Raw genomic sequence first — 18,663 nt, 5'->3', positions numbered from 1 at the left:
CACTCTCCCCAAATCCATCGATCATCTTTGTCTTCAAAACCGAGCTCTTTCTCTTATTAAATGATAAACTGGGGCATGTGACACATTTTAAGAGTTTATTTGAGCAAAATTTGATTCAAATCAGCCAGCGCCCAACTGGAAACGGTTAGGAGAGCTCCGTCACAGGAGCCTGGAAAGACATATAGAGAAGGTGAGGAAGCAAAGAAAGGAAATTATTGATTGGCTATAGCCTAAAGCTTAGTCAGCTGTTCGTGATTGGTTGTCCCTAGGTTTCCATTTTTTAACCTCAAGGCATGTACAGGCTTAGGCTTTGGTCTAAAGCATTAGACCAAAGCATTAGAGCCACTTCAGCCTAATGGCCTCCTTGTTTAATTAATTTAACGCTGTTTTCACACATTTCTGCTATTTGTGTCTTTGCTTTCTTCAAGTTCCTTGGGAGTGGTGGCTGGATTTTTACAGACACTTATACTCTATTATCCCCATCCTTGGGCAGTAGGTAATGACAAGGTCATATGTATAACTATGTCAAGGGAAGGAGTCACTTCTCAGCTATGCTGACTCACCTGGTGCTGAGAGAACCCTCAGCCATCTTTCCAGTATCCTTTGATGTGGACCCTAGGATGGGAAATTCATCTCCCAAGAGACTTAATTCAGAATTGTTCTTCCTAAATAAATAAATAAATAAAATTAAATAAAAACCACACAAAATTGTTCTTCCGTACAGAACCAACTGTCAATGGGTGTGAGTAGCGGGGGTGAGGGCAATGCCACCTCATCCCCACCCAGCTGTTCGTTTCAACTCAGCAGGATATAATCTATTAAGTGCAAGACTGGAGAATAGGTCAAAAGACACAACTATAATTTAGAAAAGGAAGTTTAAGTACCAAGATAGCTGCTGTAATGAAAGGTAGAAATTATCAACATCTCAAGAGAGGCATAAATCAAGGTAGCAGGGCTTTGGGGTGATTGAGGGGAATCTGGGCAGAATCAAGAAGTGACTTTTTACTTGAAGAGTGAGCGATGACTGGGGTGGGGGGCATTTTTATCTCATTTCGACTGGTGCAGGAAAATGGAAGGAGGATTTCTGGGGATCCTATGTCCCTATTAGAATGAGAGGTGGGCCAAAAGGCCAGACAGCCTGCCTTTTTCCCTTGTCTGGATGGCCCCGGGACCGCTTCAGGGCATCTGTTGAGCTAAAGCGTCACACAATTAAACCGAGTCCTTTCCTATTGGCTCGGTGGTACCTCGGCTCTCTAGCACCTAAAGCTGTGCTCGCCCTGTTATTGTATTGCAGAGGCTCCAAGGGAAGGTTGCATGAGCCTTAGATATGTAATTATTCAGGGGTTTTCAAAGAATTTCCAGCTTTAGTTCCTCCCATTCACTCCAACCCCAGGAGGGTGAGTCCTATTCTGTATTCCTGGGGAAGAGGATAACTTCCCATTGTCTTCCGACTGGAGGGTTTGTCCTGGAGTCTACATAACAATCAGGAAATTTCCAGGTTTTCGTTTCACACGCTTTGTGAGAAGGTTCTAAATGCTTTCTTCTTACAGAAGCTCAAGAAGTTGAGTTTCTGAGAGCTAGAGGCCAGAACTCGAGGGAAGCCTCTAAAACCTGCCCTCCTTCACAGGTCTTGAACCCAAAGCCCTCTTTTGAAAATTTGAAACCAAGTCCGTCATTCCATTTATCTTCCAGCAGAGCAGGGAAAACAGGATTTAACTCGTGAGCTCTGTAACATTACTCTCTACTTGAGCATCGCGCCTCGGCTAGGCGCCCAGGTGGACAGTGTTAGTTTACGGAGGGTTAAGGCAGGGCTGAGCTGTGCAAGAGGTGAGGACTTGGGCAACTGTCTTCTCCTTTCAGTCCTGGTTCTCACTGCTCCACCCCACCCAGGACTTGAAACACCAGCTCTTCTCTCTTTCTAATGGAGATATCAGATGTGGTAGAAAAAGTCAGAGAACCCCGGTTTGAATGTAAACCTTACAAACTACGTGACTCTGGGCAAGTCTGTCCTTCTGAGCCTTAATTCTCAAAATCTGTAAAATGGGCTGTTGATAATGCCTGCTTTGGTCCCCTCTAAAGGGTTGCTGTGAGATGAAATCCGTTAGACAACGCTGTTATAATGCAAATAGAAGTCACTGCTGTGTGAAAGTAAGTTACTACTATTTTCAGAACCCCCTCTTTGGATTTAATTTATTCAAGAGTGAGAATCTAAGCTACTTGTTCTATGTTCTGGGTGCATCTGTATTTTAAACCTCATCAGTTATCCTGGACTTTGCCTTAATTAGAGGCATTTTTAGCAACAGCAGGAGAAAGTTATTTCTTTGGGGCTGGAGGGTATTTCTAGCTCACGCTGGCTGGCGAGGTAAATGGTAGTTACTTGGCTAAAATGGTGTGGAAGAGGGAATAAAGTTTGCCACTCTAAGCATTGGCAAGGCGGTCCCTTTTCTGCTTTAGCGACTCAGAGGTCTGGTTGTGACTCAGGTTGGGCAGCTTTGGGAGAAAGAAGTGGTGGAGGGCAGATGGTGGTCAAGCTCTGAGATTCAAGCACATCTGCCTCTTGACCACTCCCCAGCCCTCACCACGAGGCATAGGGTGTCTTGCCCTCCCTTCATTCATACACAGATGTTCCATAAACGTCACTGGGTACCCACTGTGTGCCAGGGTCATGCTGAGCACTGGAAGCATAGACTTTGATCAAGTTGAACCTGGTTTTGCCCTCTTGCTGCTTGTAGTTTACGAGGAAAATGAGGTTGAATAAGTAATGTGACCAGAGAGAAAGTATCAAAGACTGCAGGGGACCTAGGGCGTTAGAGGAAGGTGGTGTAACCTAGACTAGGTGCAGAGGGGGGCCTCTTGGAACCTGAAGGATGCATAGAATTTGGCCAGGCCAGGGGCTGGGCAGGGAGGGAGGGTGAGGAGACAGATGCCAGCTTTAGGGAAGGCCAGGAGGGGAGAGAGAGAGAACAGAAAGAAGTCCACTTAGGCTTTTGGGATTTTTTCTTCTGCCTTCTTCTTTGTGACTGTCCTTGTTTAAATTTCCCATGCATCTTGATTTTCCTCCTGGTGTTGGGCAGCATCAAGAACAAGGCCATGGGGACTTCCCTGGTGGCGCAGTAGTTAAGAATCTGCCTGCCAATGCGGGGGACACGGGTTCGGGCCCTGGCCCGGGAAGATCCCACATGCTGCGGAGCAGCTAAGCCCCTGCTCCACAACTGCTGAGCGGCCCCCGCTCTCCACAACTAGAGAGGGCCCACACACAGCAACGAAGACCCAGTGCAGCCAAAAATAAATAAATAAAAATAAATTTATTAAAAAAAAAAAAAAAAAAAAGAACAAGGCCATGCAAGTTGGGGTGGAGGGGGAGGGGATCCTGCCTTCTCTCGATCTACCTTCCCACCCCAGTGTCGATGTTTTGGAGGCACGGAGGAAGTGGCGGCTTGTTTACAACCCAGATCCGGTTTTGAAGGTAGGAGGAACATGCTGCTCAATTGCACAATTCAGCCCTGGCCTGTGGCTGCTCCCATCTCATGCCCAGGTGGGGGTCCTGAAGGGGGCGGGGAATGGTCAGGGCTGCAAAGTCTCTTTTTATTTCACGTAGGAAGAAACCAATGCCCAGAGAGACCAGACGATCAAGGGCAAAAATCACACAGTAACTTAGTTACAGAGCAGGACTAGAATCCATGTCTCTAATGCCACCTGTGTCCAATACTTCTGTCTGGGGCCTTCACAATTTGCATGGTAATTTTATTTTACATACATTCTCTCCTCTGATACTCTCAGCAGTTCCGTGCGATAGGCAGGAATTAAGATCCTTATTTTGCAGATGAGAAAACTGAAGCTCGGAGAGATTGTTTGGTTATGAGGCTCCCACAGTCTCAGGGTTTGCTGATTATCCACCTTAGAACAGCTTGGAAGGTAGATAATGATTACAGAGGAGGGCTTTCAAGGAGTAAATTAACCATGTTTAAGCATTCTTGCCAGTTCTCCAGTATCCACGGTGCAAATCAAAATCAAAATCAGCAAGTAGCTGGTCCTGCCCTACTACTCCTTCCCTACAAATTGCCGTCTGAACCTCAAGCCAGCAGTTTGTGTGGGAAAAGCAGCTCCCTATCTTCAAATCCACTCTTAGGGGACACATGTTTTCTGCTGGAACTCTGACACTCGCTCTTGTAGAAAAGGTTCTCATTAAATATATGTTGAAATAAACAATAATTGAACCAGCTGCAGGGTGTTCTGACTCTAGCCACGTTCCCCTCATTTTCCCTTGGGGGTTAAATAGGGGTCCATGTGTCTTTGCTGCTGGTCTGGGGAGGCCACAGGGTGGTCCGCACCTGGTAAGGTGATACTGACAAGGCAGTGCTGGTCCAGATGGGGAGTGGGAGCTGGCAGTGGCTCAGTGGCTTTCCCAGAGGATAAGTGATTTGCTTAGTGGGGAGAACCGGGTGATTCTATGATTTTGGTGAGATGGACAGAAAAGCTGGGGGAGAAAAGCAGGGGTGCGAGGAGGTAGGGGACTGCAGAACGCGACGCCAGGTCCCCAGCAAGTCTGGCATGGGGTACGGGAGGGTGGTAGAAGGCTGGATTTAGGGAGGCAAGGAAAGGCTGTCCCTCCTTTGTCAGGTTGTCACCAGGGGTGGTGCTAGGTAAGGGAAGGGGGTCTGCTAAGCTAACTGGAGAGTCCTAGAGGGCAGGGGTAGGACGAGGAGCATTTTGGGGGCACTGAAATGACCATCCCCTCCTCCCTCTAAACCAAGGGCTTGCATGCAACTCTAGAAGTAGTCTCTCCTTCAGCCCTGCTTCCTCTGTCTTATCAAAAACCAGGGTTTGAGTCCAGAGCACAGTGAAACATAAAATGAAACAGAGGACAGGCCTTGGCTGCTCCCACAAACCTGCAGAAAAATATTGACCTTAGGTTTGCCTCTGCAGTTCCAACAGCAGTTTTATCTCCTTGTGTTTCAAAGAAGGTCTGGATCTTCCAGCTGCATGTAGGGTTGATTTAAAGTGCATCCTCCCCACTCTTTGGGTGTCTGCCCCCACTGCCCCCAGTGGCAAGCTTTACCCCCTTGGGAAGGGGACTTGCAGCAAGCAGGGTTGGCTGTGGGCTGAAGGGACTGGTGTGCGTGCCCGTTTTGGGGGTGAGGTAGGGTGGCTCAGTGCTCGTTCACCCAGGAGGGGGTCACAAGTAAGCCACTGTGCTGGGGCCATGCGTCCCGCGCGGGTATTGTGTGTGCAAGGGACCATTGTAAAACTGTGTGATTGTTGAGGTGTGGCGAGTCCCTTGTCAGACGTGCCCTTGCTTTTACTGCCTCTGTGCCGGATGTATATTTACTGTGCTCCGGGCAGGGGCAGTTCAGCTCGATCAAGGGTAGTTTTGGTGCCCAGAGTTATTGAAACTGTGTGAGTTGCACCATGGGGGCGGGTTCATCTGGACTTTAACGTGCCCGCCGCGTTCTCGGAGCTAATTTTCTCTGGCTGTCCGCGCTCCCCCAGAGGTGGGGATGCGACAGCGGACGGCCGAGGTGGTCGTGTGGCGGGACAGGGGGCTGTGCGGTCGGGAGAGGAGACTGGCCGCGGTTGAGGACGACCTCGACGCGACCCGGCAGAGGAGGCGAGAACTGCAGGGAGGACGGGCGAGCCCCACGCGACTCCCGGTTGCCGCAGGGCGCACGGGCGACGAGTAGCGCCCGCCAGGGGACCGGGCCGCGCGCCCGCTGCCTTGACTTCCCCATCCCCTCGCGGGGGAGGGGCCGCAGCGAAGAAAGTGCGCGAAGGGGCCGCGGCGGCGAGCCTCCCACGTGACGGGGCCGCGCCGAGCAGAGCGGGACCCGGCGGCGGCGGGCGCAGCAGGGCGGCCTGGAGCCCCGGGAGCGGCGCGCGCGGCCCCGGCCCGGCCGGCGTCCCGGCCTCGCGCTGCACATTCTCTCCTGGCGGCGGCGCCACCTGCGGTCGCGTTCGCCCGAACATGGCGACACGGAGCAGCAGGAGGGAGTCGCGACTCCCCTTCCTCTTCACCCTTATAGCGCTGCTGCCGCCCGGGGCTCTCGGCGAGGTCTGGCCGCAGACGCTGCCCGGCGGCCGCGCGCCCGGGCCGCAGGATCGGGGCTTCCTCGTGGTGCGGGGCGACCCGCTCGAGCTGCGGCGTGGGGCGCGCGGGGCGCCCCGGGGGGCGGACGAGAAGCCGCTCCGGAGGAGACGGAGCGCTGCCCTGCAGCACGAGCCTATCCAGGTGTACGGACAGGTGAGCGGTCGGCCCCCGCCTTCCCCCGGCTCTCTCCTCTCCCTGCGCCGCCTCACCCCCGCATCCATCCTTGGCTGTCGCCTCCCAGGTGCAGGCACCGCTGGGGACTTCCCGGCTGGCGTTTGTTTTTTTCCCCTCCTCACATAGGAGTACAACCGTCAGCACTTGAATCGCCTTGATCTTTCCTTTTTCCTGTCGATTTTAGCAAACGGATTCCAGGGCACTCGCGGGGTGCACTGCCTGTTTCCCCAGGGTGTGTGCTCACCGGTGGAGTTTCCGGCAGGTATCGGAGGGGTGCAGCTTCATTTTCCGTGTGGATAAAAGACGGGCTTTCTTTCGTGTATCATCAGTTAGCAGCCGAGGCGAGCACCCTGCAGATGCAGTACGTTTACCCAGAACAGTCAGAGGAGGGGTTTCCACACTTACCGTTTTTAACCACAATTAAGGTGGGCAAACCTGAAAGCTTACTCTTAGGGTATAGTCAAAGCAAGAGGGGTGTGTGTGTGTGTGTGTGTGTGTGTGTGTGTGTGTGTAAGGGCTGAATTTTTTTTTTTTTTTTTTGGTGGTGAGGGGTGAGGTTCTATCCGTTCCACACCCCTCCCCCTCCCCGCCTTTCAAAATATTGACTTTATTTTGGACAGGAATATCCCTCATGACACTTGGGAATTTGAAAGACTGCAAGAATTTGGTGGGCATTATTATTCAGTAAGTGATTTATTTCTATCTAGGCAATGGGTTTAATTAGATCATAAGGAACATGAATTTCACTTTTATGGCAGGACTTACTTCTGGCCATTACAAAGCGAGTTTGTGGGTTAGTATCAGCGTTGGCAAAATTAATTTGTCCGTGTTATTGCCTCATGAGACTCGCAGTCCTATGGTTGAGACTGACATCGGCAAAACTGGAAGGTCGGTGGGGGAGAAAAAGTGGGAACAGTGGAGGTGGTCAATTACATGATTTCTAGAGTCAAAATATTCCCTTCAAAGTAGAAATGGAAAGATGTCTGAATTCTGCATCTCTTCACTGATTTTCCTTTAGCCATTTCTTCTTCAGGAAATATACAGAGTTAAATGTTCAACCCTTGGAGCCAGGAAGAACGTTATAAACCGTCTCCCCTATTGTGCCATTTTGTTGATGACCACCAGAGCTGGGAAAGGTGAAGTGACTAGCCCAAGGTCACATGGGGCAGGGTTGCCTGCTCTTTAGTTTTTGTCTGCATTGTCTCAGTGACCTTTGAGTGATCAAATCGTCGCCCTCTCTTTATACAGTGCTTCTTAAATAACTTTTTTCTAAAGTAAAATGTATTGGCAAGAGAGGGGATAGGGATGGAGGTGAGAGGATGGGAGCATTTGCCTTCCGTCCACCATCAGCTCCTGGGCAAGAGCGTGTGCCAGTGGGCATATAACTGCTGGTGGGCATGGGCTGCTGAGGCCTGCCTGTTTGGCTCCCTCGTGGGTCCAGATCCTTGTTCCCTTCCCCACCCCCATCTGAAACTTCTTTTTTGTATTGTTGAAAGAAGTCAGCAAGGTCCTTGCTCCCCACAGGGACGCCAGCATCCTGATGGAGGATGGGGGAGGGAGAAAGAGAGGCTCCCTTGTTCCTTGAGGCTTCTCCATCAGCCCAGCTCTGCTGTGGGCTTGAGTCAGCTTTCTGGGGGCTGGGAGTGGAGAGCCGCGGGAGATGATCCCTTCCGGAGCTCAGGTCCCTAACATCTATAGTTTGGGCTGCGGGAACGGGAGGAGCTTCCTGGTCACAAAAATATGCACACAGGTGCCATTTCTTCCTTGGGTTTGGTTTGTGAAAGCTCCTGGGGATTTGGGGCCAGTTAAAGATGAACTGTGTTCTTCTTGGGAGGGACTAAAAAACCCTCGGCTTTTATATTTCTGAGCCAGATTGAGTTTGGTTCAGTGGAAGGTTGGAGAACTAGCCCTCGGACTCATAATGAGGAATTCCCACCAAGGGTGAGGACCCAGAGCAGTGTTTTTTCTTCTCTGAGGCCTCCTCCCTGTGCCATTGTTCTTGGTTGCCCTGAAGTTAATAAAACTGGGATTAACTTGAATCTGTAAGGATTTGAGTTAGATAGAAGGAAGGACTTCCTGGTCCTGGGCTTTCTGCTACAAATAGTGTCTGGTGCAGACCCTTTAGACTGCAAGCACAGGAATCAGTAACTGAAGGGGTCTGGCCTGTCCCTCTTGGAGCTCTGGTGGGCCGCCCAGCTATTTGGAACAATCTTTCTAGCAAAGATGTCCATTTGCCTCTGTTTTCCCTGGGACAGACCTGGTTTATACATTGTCCCTGATGGTTATGAAAAGTGCTGTGTTCACTCAAAAAAGTGTCGGGATGCAGACTATAAATTAGATGGCCATTCTGCTTCTAGCCCTAAGCCAATTCCCACGTTATACTCCCCCCCAATCCCCGCCCTTTAACTTTGAAATGTAAGGAATTGCCATGTTTTTCCATAGTGTCACTTGAATTCAGTGTGATTCTATATAGGGATGGGGGTGCAGATGAGGGGGTGGGGAGAGTTTTCATCCCTGCTTTCAGAAAACTTAGAATTTAAGGAGGAGATAAAGCAGATGCAAATATACAGGCATGGAAATGTACCAGACAGGGGCAAGGAAACATGGACGTGATACACCAGCCACAACTCTTCAGTGGGGTGTGAGTGGGTTGTTTGATATGGGAGGGCATGGGAGATGGAGTGATAAAGGGTCAGTGGGCTCAGACACTCTGCAGCTTCTTGCTCTCTGACCTTTGAGTGAGGTTAAGAGGATGCCTGGCAACACAGATTAGGGCTGGAAGCAGAAGCTGCCTGACGGAAGAAGCCCCAGGGGTGATGTTCAGGCCACCAGCTCCAGGGAGGGGAGCAAGAGGGCTTTTGCATCTGAGAAAGAGCCCTGTGTTGCAATCAGTGTCAGTTCTTTTTCTCTGGCTCTGCTAACCTATGGAGTAAACTAGGCTTAGTTGTGTCCCTTCTAAAACAGGCCAGATCCAAGAAGGGGGATTCCAGAATTCTTGTCACACTGGATTTCCTCCTGATTTTATGTCAGCTCCATGCCTCTGTGCCACCTGCTTTTCCCTCTGCCTCAAATGGTCTTTCCCCTGTTTCTTTCTTTGCTTGCAAAACCCCTATTCCATTTTTCAGCATCCAAGGAGTACCTCTTAGTATTCCCAGGCTCTGGTGGGAAGAGTTCTTTTGAGCTTGGTTACAGCACTGACTGCCTGGTGTTCTGATTGCTTGTTTAACTGTTTCATCTCCCTGTTTGCTCCTTGAGGGCATGGATCAAGTCTCTCCTCTGTGTCCCTGGCACTTGGGAGGCCCTTAATGAATATTTGTGGACCAGCTGCCCACCTGGAAAGAGAACGGCCTAGAGGGTAGGAAGCACATCCAAGTTATAGAAAAGGTATTTATAAGGAGGACTGTCGTGAGCCCACAATGGAGAGTGGAAATGAGTTGGCTCAGGATGTGGGTCGGGGAGCCCTGATTTTCCTGTGCTATTCTGGGGTTTATTTTGAATGAAGAGCTGGGATTCTATCATACAGAATGCTCTCTTTTAGGGCCATCATGGTATTGCTAATGGTATTGTTTTGGGGAAAAATCCTTTGGAATGAAGCGCAAAGCCTAACAGGATTTACAGGTTTATTTTCCTTCCAATGAGCTCTCTCTTCATAATTCCTGCTTTTTAGAGTCCAGGGAGTATTCAGTGTCCTGATTTGAGACTGAAAATAAAGTGTCTGTTACAGCACAAGGCCCTGAGACAAAGAGCCTCCTTTGGGGGTGGAAGACTGTGTAGCTTTAGATCTCTTTGGGGTAGATTCTTGTATGATACACTTGCTTGGGAAAGAATTGGCTGGTTGATTCTGAAGTTAGGATGTTTGACCTGTATGCTTCCAAAAGATGAGAAGGCAAAGCATTTGCGGTTTCAAGTTGACTTCTTCCGCATAGGTGAAGGATTCCTTGGCGTTTTGGGTTGGCTTGATCAGGGGTGCGACCTTGAAAAAATTCCTGGTCTCACTTGGCATCTTTTCTTGGGCACAGTTCTTGGCTCGGTCTCTGGCCACTGTTTAATAGCTGGCCCTGTCTCGGGGCGTGGCAGGTGGAGGCTTTGAGAGGTGGAAGGGATGGGAGGCAAAGGGACAGGGAAGGGGAGTGAGGAGATGGAGAATGAAAGGGATGAAATGGAAAGCCATCCAGTCTGTTTATTTAGCCTTCAGTAGGTAATGCATGTTTGCAAAACAATATTTGAACAAAAGAGTATGTAGTGAGAAGTAAATTTCTCTCCCTTACATGACCCCATTCACCCAGTGTCCACGGTCATCAGTTTTTTGTGTGTCCTTCCAAAAACGTTCTACACATTTGTAACCTATATGGACATAAAATTTGAAACTTGAAATATCAGCGGCTTTCTATTATCCCTAGCCCCTGATATCATGAATAATGACATCAGCTCCAAAATATATTTATGGCATAATTACTGTCAATAGGAAGGGAGCTACCCGAAGTGTCAGAGTATAAAATAGATTGTTACTTCTCCTCCGGGCCAGGGTGGGAAATACCAGTCCACTTCAAGGATGCCGGCCAGCTAGGGCCAGGAGAGTAGCGTTATATAGCCCTCTTGTCACCTGGAAAGGTGCTGGAGGGCAGTTCCCTAGAGATGTAGAGCCCAGGTTTGTGAGAACATCAGAATACTGAGATCACGGATCTTGGCTTTAACTCATGTTCTTTTCGAAAACGTTTTCTTTAGATTCTGTAAAGTGGAGTTAATAGTATGCTTAATAAACGGCTTTGAGACCTGGGATCCAGGAGGCAGATTCCGACAGCAGTGAACATCCCAAAGCAAAAAATGGATGCTGTAGGAACATTTCATTGTCGTATTTTGGGCTGTTCCTCCTTAGAGATGACGGCCATCTTGGTAGTGTCATTGTTTAATCCCAGGGCCAAGGATGGATGGAGCCAAGCCTTGTACTATCCCCTGTAATGGACAGACACAGGAGCATGCAAATAATCTGGAGAGCAGGTAACCCAAAGAATAACCTATTTGCCTTTGCTATGTATTTATTTAGTGTTGTTGTTTTTTTCTTAAGGATCAGTTTACCTTCCTAATTAAATTTTGCTTAGGTGAATATTAAAATGAGTTTGCATTCTTTGAGCAGCTGATATGCAAAATGGCCGGCATACCTGTGTTAAGGGAAAGCCAGTTTGGGGTTTAGAATTTTTGATAATAATTCAGATGTAGATAATTTGAGAGTTGACCACGTAGAAATATATTAAAACGAGGTATTATAGTAACCTTTCCTCCATTTTTTTTAGGTTCAGGTGTGATGGAACGTAAAGGAGCGCTCACTGCATTTTGGTTTGAATGTTCATTAGTATTTCAGCAGAAGTGGTCTGGGCTGCAGGACTGAGGCATCTTTGTCGAGCACAAAACCTTCCTGTGCATTCCCTAGGTATGCCGGAATCCGTTGGCACATGGCATATTCAGTCCAGCCATGTAAATGCAAAAATCAATTTCCCTCAGTTTAAAATGAGCTGCAGTTAATTTCGACCTAATTTACTGGTTTATCGACCTGTGAACCTTGGGTCTTCGAAGAAGTGGCATGGGCAGCCTTCTAGCATCCAAGTGGCTGATGATGCCATAAATCAGAGAAGGTGGGTGGACTGCTGATTAAGATCAAGATTTGGGTTTCCTCCCGTGTTACTGTGAGACCCTCAACTTTTTATTGTAACATGAGGAATGCTTTGAGCGTTTTGGGCTGGGTTCCATAAGAATAGGACTTCATAAGTTACATGACTTTTGTAGTCATGACCACAACAGGGAGTTAAAAATAATTACAAAATTCTGTTATCCACTGCGTAATTGTTAATAATAATGGTAACATCCATGGTCATGTCACTGCTTCTGGCCAGGAGCTGGAAGGGTTTATCTTCCTGACGTCGTGTCAGGTCTTCTCTTAAAAGGATCTTCCCGCCATGACGGAAATATTCTGGATCTGTGCTGACCAGGGTGTCCGCTAGCCATCTGTGGCAGTTGAGGCTTGAAATGTGGCTGGTATGACCGAAGAATTGAATTTATTTTCCTTTCATTGAATTTTCATCGAGTTAAATTTAAGTTGAAACGGCCCCATGTGGCCCTTGGACAGCATAGCTTTAACCGGTTGCGTGAAGTTCCCTTTCCCAGTGGTGGCAACTGGTGCTTCACCCAGGGGAGAAGCTTGTAGCCACAGCAAGGCCTGTCTTGGTTTCCACCACAAACGGGGGAGGGAAAGCGAGAGTTGAGGGCTGCTGTCTGAACCTGAGGCTTTGGTGGCTGCTGGCTGCCAGGTTGAGTGTGGGGAGACCCTGGCCTTTCTTTCCCGGGTAAGGCTGCATCAGGGGGTGTGGTGGAGGGTGCCGTGGGTGCCCTGTTCATCTTAGCAGCTGCCTCTGCACAGCTGTCTCCTCCCATCAGGGACCCGGGCACTGGAGGCTGACCTGTGTGCCTTCACTTTTGATGTGGCTTTGCCCAGACAGCCCACGTGGCCCGGGTGGTGTGCAGACCCTGTGCATCTGTTTAGCCGAGAAAGCTGTAGCTGGTGCCTTAACGTGCGGGCCACCTCCCCACCCCTGCCCTCCGCTTCCTGGGCTCGCCTTGTCTTCCCTCAATGCAGCCAGGTCTGTCTTCTGTCCCTGCAGCCCTGCAGGCTGGCATGAAGACAAACAGTGTGGGCGTGGGGTCTTCATCACCGCCTGGGACCCCCGCCTCCCGCCAGCCCTCTAACCCCGCACGCCGCTGCCGCTGCAGGCGCTCGGCTCGGCAAATCGGGACCCTTCACCATGATTTATCTCCAGTCCCCTGAATTAGATGCAAAACACCACTACAAATTCTCAGAAAGGCAGGCTGATGTGATTACGTCCCAAATTGGAGTGGCAGACAAGGGCAATAAAAAGATGTACTTGTATCATATTCCTGTTTTGTGCCGTGTAGGGACCAACGTGTGGTTTATTATCTCCCTCCCCCTCCCTTTGTTTTCGTTTTTCAAATGAGGAAAGTAACCAATATTACATCTTTTATTTAGAAAAGAGACTAGCCTGTTGAATAGAAACCCTCTGCCCCCAAATAACTGGATCGAAGGGGGGAAGATGGCTGGGTTGATTCTTACCTAAATAAATGAGGGTTTGAGCCAATGGGTGGGTCCTGAATGGCGATTTTAATGTGTTAGTTGGGACTGAGGTGAGATCCAGTCTACTTTGATGGTCTGGGGAGCTGAATAGTGTCAGGGTGAAATTCTTCACTCTTAGGAAACCTCTGCATCCAGAAGAAATTGGGAGAAGCTGGGATAATCTGATGGAGCTTGGAGGGCCGGGGTTAAAAATAACCCTGGGAGTAAAAGCCAGTTTAGGGACTGTCTCTGGGGAGCCTGGCGTGGGTGCATCTGAGAAGAGCCATGTATGGGGGAGGGGCCCAGATAGTAAAGGACTCTAGTTCTCTGTTAGCCCAGGGGATACAGGCAAGACGTTTCCATGTGGGTCTATGCCAGGGGCCTGGGGAGAAGGCCTGCCCCAGGGTCCCAGCAGAGGAAGGTGCCAATGGCAGGGAGTGGGGACAGAGGTGGCTGGGTGGGGCCTGTGAGGCTGTGGGAGGGTTTGGAAGAGACTTGAAATGTTTTCAAGCTGTGCTCCATTAATTGGGTAACATGAGACTGTGTACCTATAACTTACCTCATCTGTATGTATTTAGTTCCCTGAAGTTCTCTGAATAGTTCTTTAAAACAAATCCTGCAGTTAACTGTGCACGTGGTTTGCTGGATTGGGCGAGGTGTGCTGCTGTGGAGGTGAGGCAGCGGTTCCTGCAGAAACAAGCCTCGGACCTGGAGAGGGGAAGAATTCAGGAGTGGATGTGGAGAGCTGGATGGAGGAGAAAGGCTGTCATCACAGGGTTGCGGAGTTAAGCTGGTGGGGGGGGGGGGCCCAGGGGCTTCTCCTGCCCTCCTGGTAGCAGAGACATCTCACAGGACTGAAAGGTTGGCCTTAAACCACTGGTAAGGTGAGGTCTTGAGGTGTTTGGTTCTGGGATGTCATGTAAATACTTTCCCCTTGGGGCAAGGGAAGTGCTAGAAATCAGTGCCACCTCTGCGTTGGTTGGTTCGTTGGAGCCTTGGGAACCGGAGCTTGGGTTTCCCCACGTTTCGAATCTTGGGTGTGGAGTGAGGGGAAGGCTGCCTGAGCGCAAGGCTTGGCCACAACTGGCTTCTTTTTTTTTAATAAATTTATTTATTAATTTATTTATTTTTGGCTGTCTTGGGTCTTCGTTGCTGTGCGTGGGCTCTCTCTAGTTTCAGCGAGCGGAGGCTACTCTTCGTTGCGGTGCACGGGCTTCTCATTGCTGTGGCTTCTCTTGTTGCGGAGCACAGGTTCTAAAGTGCAGGCTCAGTAGTTGTGGCACACGGCCTCAGTAGTTGTGGCTCGCGGGCTCTAGAGCGCAGGCTCAGTAGTTGTGGCACACGGCCTCAGTAGTTGTGGCGCGCAGGCTCAGTAGTTGTGGCACACGGCCTCAGTAGTTGTGGCTCGTGGGCTCTAGAGCGCAGGCTCAGTAGTTGTGGCACACAGCCTCAGTAGTTGTGGCACGCAGGCTCAGTAGTTGTGGCGCACGGGCTTACTTGCTCCACGGCATGTGGGATCTTCCCGGACCAGGGCTCTGACCCGTGTCCCCTGCATTGGCAGGCAGATTCTTAACCACTGCGCCACTAGGGAAATCTCCATGACTGGCTTCTGAGCTTGACCCAGACGTGCAGTGTTTCACCAGTGTATGTATGTATGTTGTTACTTCCTGCTCTTAGGCCTCAGTGTTCCAATCCTGGTGATGCTCACGGTAATTTTTTATGTGCTGCCATTTTGTGAAGAATGGTTTATTTTGGTATAAAGACCATACCAATAACAAGAGGAAATAACGTTTTAGCATTTTGAAGTTTATGAAATATATTCACGGATAAGATCTCATTTGATTTGCAGGTAAGCCTGTTTATTTATTTGTTAATTTTTTTTTTAGCAATGTGAAAGGAAGTCTTTATTTGTTTTCTAGGGAGGACTAGTAGCCAGGATCACTATTAAAGACTAAATCTTAATAAGAGGCATCCATACATTAAAAGAAATACCAGCACATATTTTTATTCTGTAATAATTTTGTCTCTCTCCCCTTTTGACATCCCTAAGAAATCCACTTTGCCAAAGAATAACTTTCCCCCTGCAGAGCTTTTCCAGTACATGTCAACACAGCGAATTTTCCCTCCTTTAGTAATAAAGCAGAAGTGTCCAGGGCACCTTCTGTGGCCAGGCTGGTGGGCAGCTGGGATGTTGGTTGGCAAGACCCTGAATTGTGTGGATGTTGCTCATAGGGTGGTGATGGTTCGAGCAGAACTTTCCACTGGCTCTGTGGTGTCACACATCTTCAGGTAAGATTTTTCTCTGTTCACAGATGAGTATCTTGAGGCTCCAAAAGGCAAACGGACGTCCCCCAAGTTGTGCAGCCCATCAATCATCGAGACCAGGACTCAAACCCAAGCCTCTGACTTGTCTCAGATTTACGGTGGCACCTTTCCCTCTTGTAAATATTCCAGTGAACGCCTTGCTTTCAGCCAGGGGTCCAGTGGCTGTGATCTCTTTTGTTCCCCCTTCAAAACCTAGAGATCTCATATAATGCCACCCTTTCCTTGGCTCTCCTGGCTACACTAGTTTACTTTTAACTTTTCAAATTTGTCAAGTTCCAGGTCCCTCCCCGTTCCTGGATTTCGCTCTGTTCTTCCTCTGGATCTGTCTTTTCTGTTCTCCATCCCTTTTGCCCTGGACTCCTCCCTCTTCATCCTTATGGTACCCACTGGGGGTCTTGTCTTCAGTGCAGCCCTGCACTTGGTTATGCCCCCCCCCCGGCTCCCACATTTAACATCTGTAAGCATTATTCATGAAATTAATTGTTTAACGTTTGTTTCCCCTACTGATTTAAGAGTCATGAGGCAGGACCTAGAAGTCTGCTGTTTCTTTGACACCTAGTAGAGCATCTGGTATGTAGTAAGTGCTCAGTTAATCTCTGCTGAATGAATGAGGTGGGGGGCTATTTATGGTGGAGCTGCAGAGCCAAAGTGGAGGGTCAGGGAAAGTGGATGTTCTGGAACCATCCTACACAGGTGAATCGTGATTTAAGGCTTGTCCTGGTTCAGGGTGTCCAGCAGCCAGTAGACACCGGTGAGGGGCTTGCTGTGCTCTCAGTGCTGTGTGCCCCACTCTGCGGTCCTGGGTTTTAAGGCAGATGGAAACCCCACTTCTAGATCTTTCTTTGGGTTTAACCCCATCTGCAAGGTGTGGAAGGTGGTTTAGATGTTCCCTGAGCTTCCTTCTGGCCCAGATATTTTCTTCTTTTTCTTACTTGCCAACTGGTGAATTAAGGGGTGATTATTTTCATGACAAAGAGATTTTTCACAGTTGTTTTTTTTTTTATAGGGAGCCCTCCCAGAACAGCAGAGCAGGCTATTTGCTAAATGACAAAGTGGGCTTCACCAGGAGGGAGTGGCAGATAGAGGTCAATGGCGGGTGGATTCTACTTGCCGAAGATTAATCAGAACTAAAGTCTCTCTGAGCTGATACTTTAAGTCAGGAAGAGGCATATAAATAAATCTCAAGAGAGCTCATTACTCTAGTTAAGGAGATTATAGTGAAATGCTAAGTTTTTTAGTCGGAGGTCTTTCTCCCTTTGTTTCCTTGTCTGTGAAATGGGCAGCCTGCATTGATCAGAGAAGTAGTTAACGAGTTCTCTGGGTGAAGCATCAGTGAGAAAAGTCAAAGGAGTGAGTGGAGAGGCCAGGACAGGGCCTCTCTGCAGGGAGAGAAATCTAGCTCTTAAACTAGATTTCAGCTCTCCTTCGGAGGTGGAGAGTCCAGGGAGGGAAATGAGCTTACTAAATATAGTGGGAACACAGTCTCAAAAGGGGACATGGAAGGGTGATTTGCATAACCAGCATTTAGGTCGTGCAAACAGATGGTCTGAGAAACCTTGTTATGCTTGGACCTTGGGTGTCTGTCTTTGGTTTCCTCGGGTCCGTCCTGCAGCACCGAGGATTTAACAGCTACCTCTGTCCTCGCAGCTGAAGGACAGGATATTTGTTTTATACTTCACTGTAGAATTTTAAAAATGCTTTTTTGTATTTCACTGCTAGTGAGGCAGAGGAATGAACCAGGCTGCCTTATTTGTCCTTCTCATCCTGTGTTCTGGAAAGAAGGAGTGGTGAGGGCTACAGGCTGTGGGTGTCTAGGACATCCTGATCTTTGGGTTTGACCAATTTGAGAGACGTAATGGCAGAAGAAATGAATGGAGATGGCATGAGACCCGTTCCATTAAGGGCCCCCATCCTTCTGAATAAGACTCAATGACTATACAGATTTTGGTGGGTTTTATTGTAAATTTCTTATTACTTGTCAGACTTGTCGCGCTGATTTCCCCCAGAAGCTCTCTGTGTACTCTTGACAGGTGAGAAGTGAGTAAAGAGCCCCAAAGGGTACCTAGCCCTGAGTGGGCCTCACTGTATAAGCAATCACCACCTTCCCACAACGAGCAATTTCTTTGTCCTCCTTCTATTTCTAACAACCCAGAGCTTGGAGCTTGGGTGGCAGCAGCTTCTTCCCCCTCTCTGAAGAGTGAAGCAAAACACTTAACCTCTCTGGAACACCGGGGCCTGCCAGGAGACTGAGACAATGTGTGGGTTGACGGGGACCCAGGTGGTGACTGTTGTGAGCTGGGAAGTGGACGCTAGCCCTGAGCCTGTGGCCATTTCTCCAGCCAGGGACCAGCCCCGCAGGGACGCTGTGGCTTTGCAGGTGCTGCTGACAGCATTTTGAAGGATTGCTTTGACCAGAGACCCACTCCTCAGCCTGTCTTCTCCATGACTCACCCGAGCTGCATATTTTGATAGCATGAAGGATCGAGGTGGGGGAAAGAAGCATTTCTTACGAGTGGGAGCTCCTAGGTATTGCATCAGCAATTGAGAAGTGTAATGTTCTTTGCAGGTCATAGACAGAGGCTTTTAAAAAAATTGAGATGAAATTCACATAACATGAAAGTAACCATCTTAAAGGGAACAATTCAATCCGGTGGCGTTCAGTACATTCACGATGTTATGCCACCACCATCTCTATCCCGTTCCAAACCATTTTCATCACTCCAGAATAACACCTCTTACCCTTTAAACAGTTACTCCCTATTCCCACCTCCCGCCAGCCCCTGGCAACCAGCAATCTGCTTTCTGTCTCTGTGGATTTACCTGTTTTGGATATTTCATATAAGTGGGATCATGTAACATGTGACTTTTGTGTCTGGCTTCCTTCCCTTAACGTAGTGTTTTTGAGGCTCATCCACGTTGTGGCATACATCAGGAGATCATAGGGTTTTAACAACTACCT

At 49.0% G+C, this 18,663-nt stretch overlaps 2 protein-coding genes across 3 annotated transcripts in view; one reads left to right on the top strand and one right to left on the bottom strand.

Annotated features, from left to right (window-relative positions):
* Positions 1-5,421: 5,421 nt before the first annotated feature.
* On the bottom strand, positions 5,422-5,964 carry LOC132369557 (atherin-like). The gene has a single exon (XM_059929234.1). It carries the CDS (start codon positions 5,962-5,964, stop codon positions 5,422-5,424), a length of 543 nt encoding a protein of 180 aa, XP_059785217.1.
* Positions 5,890-18,663, top strand: part of SORL1 (sortilin related receptor 1) — a 162,648-nt gene continuing 149,874 nt past the window's right edge. For both annotated transcript variants that reach the window (XM_059930177.1, XM_059930176.1), the window contains exon 1: positions 5,890-6,238. In XM_059930177.1, the coding sequence (XP_059786160.1) occupies positions 5,963-6,238 (276 nt within the window). In that variant the 5' untranslated portion in view covers positions 5,890-5,962. The remainder of the gene's footprint in view (positions 6,239-18,663) is intronic.

This window comes from Balaenoptera ricei, chromosome 8, assembly GCF_028023285.1.
Source record: "Balaenoptera ricei isolate mBalRic1 chromosome 8, mBalRic1.hap2, whole genome shotgun sequence".
NCBI lineage: Eukaryota > Metazoa > Chordata > Mammalia > Artiodactyla > Balaenopteridae > Balaenoptera > Balaenoptera ricei.
The sequence above is the reverse complement of the archived record's forward strand: the minus strand, read 5'-3'. Positions and strand labels throughout refer to the sequence as shown.

Excerpts from the sequence above, each read along its gene's own strand:
- LOC132369557 (XM_059929234.1), bottom strand. The coding sequence starts at position 5,964 with ATGTTCGGGCGAACGCGACCGCAGGTGGCGCCGCCGCCAGGAGAGAAT.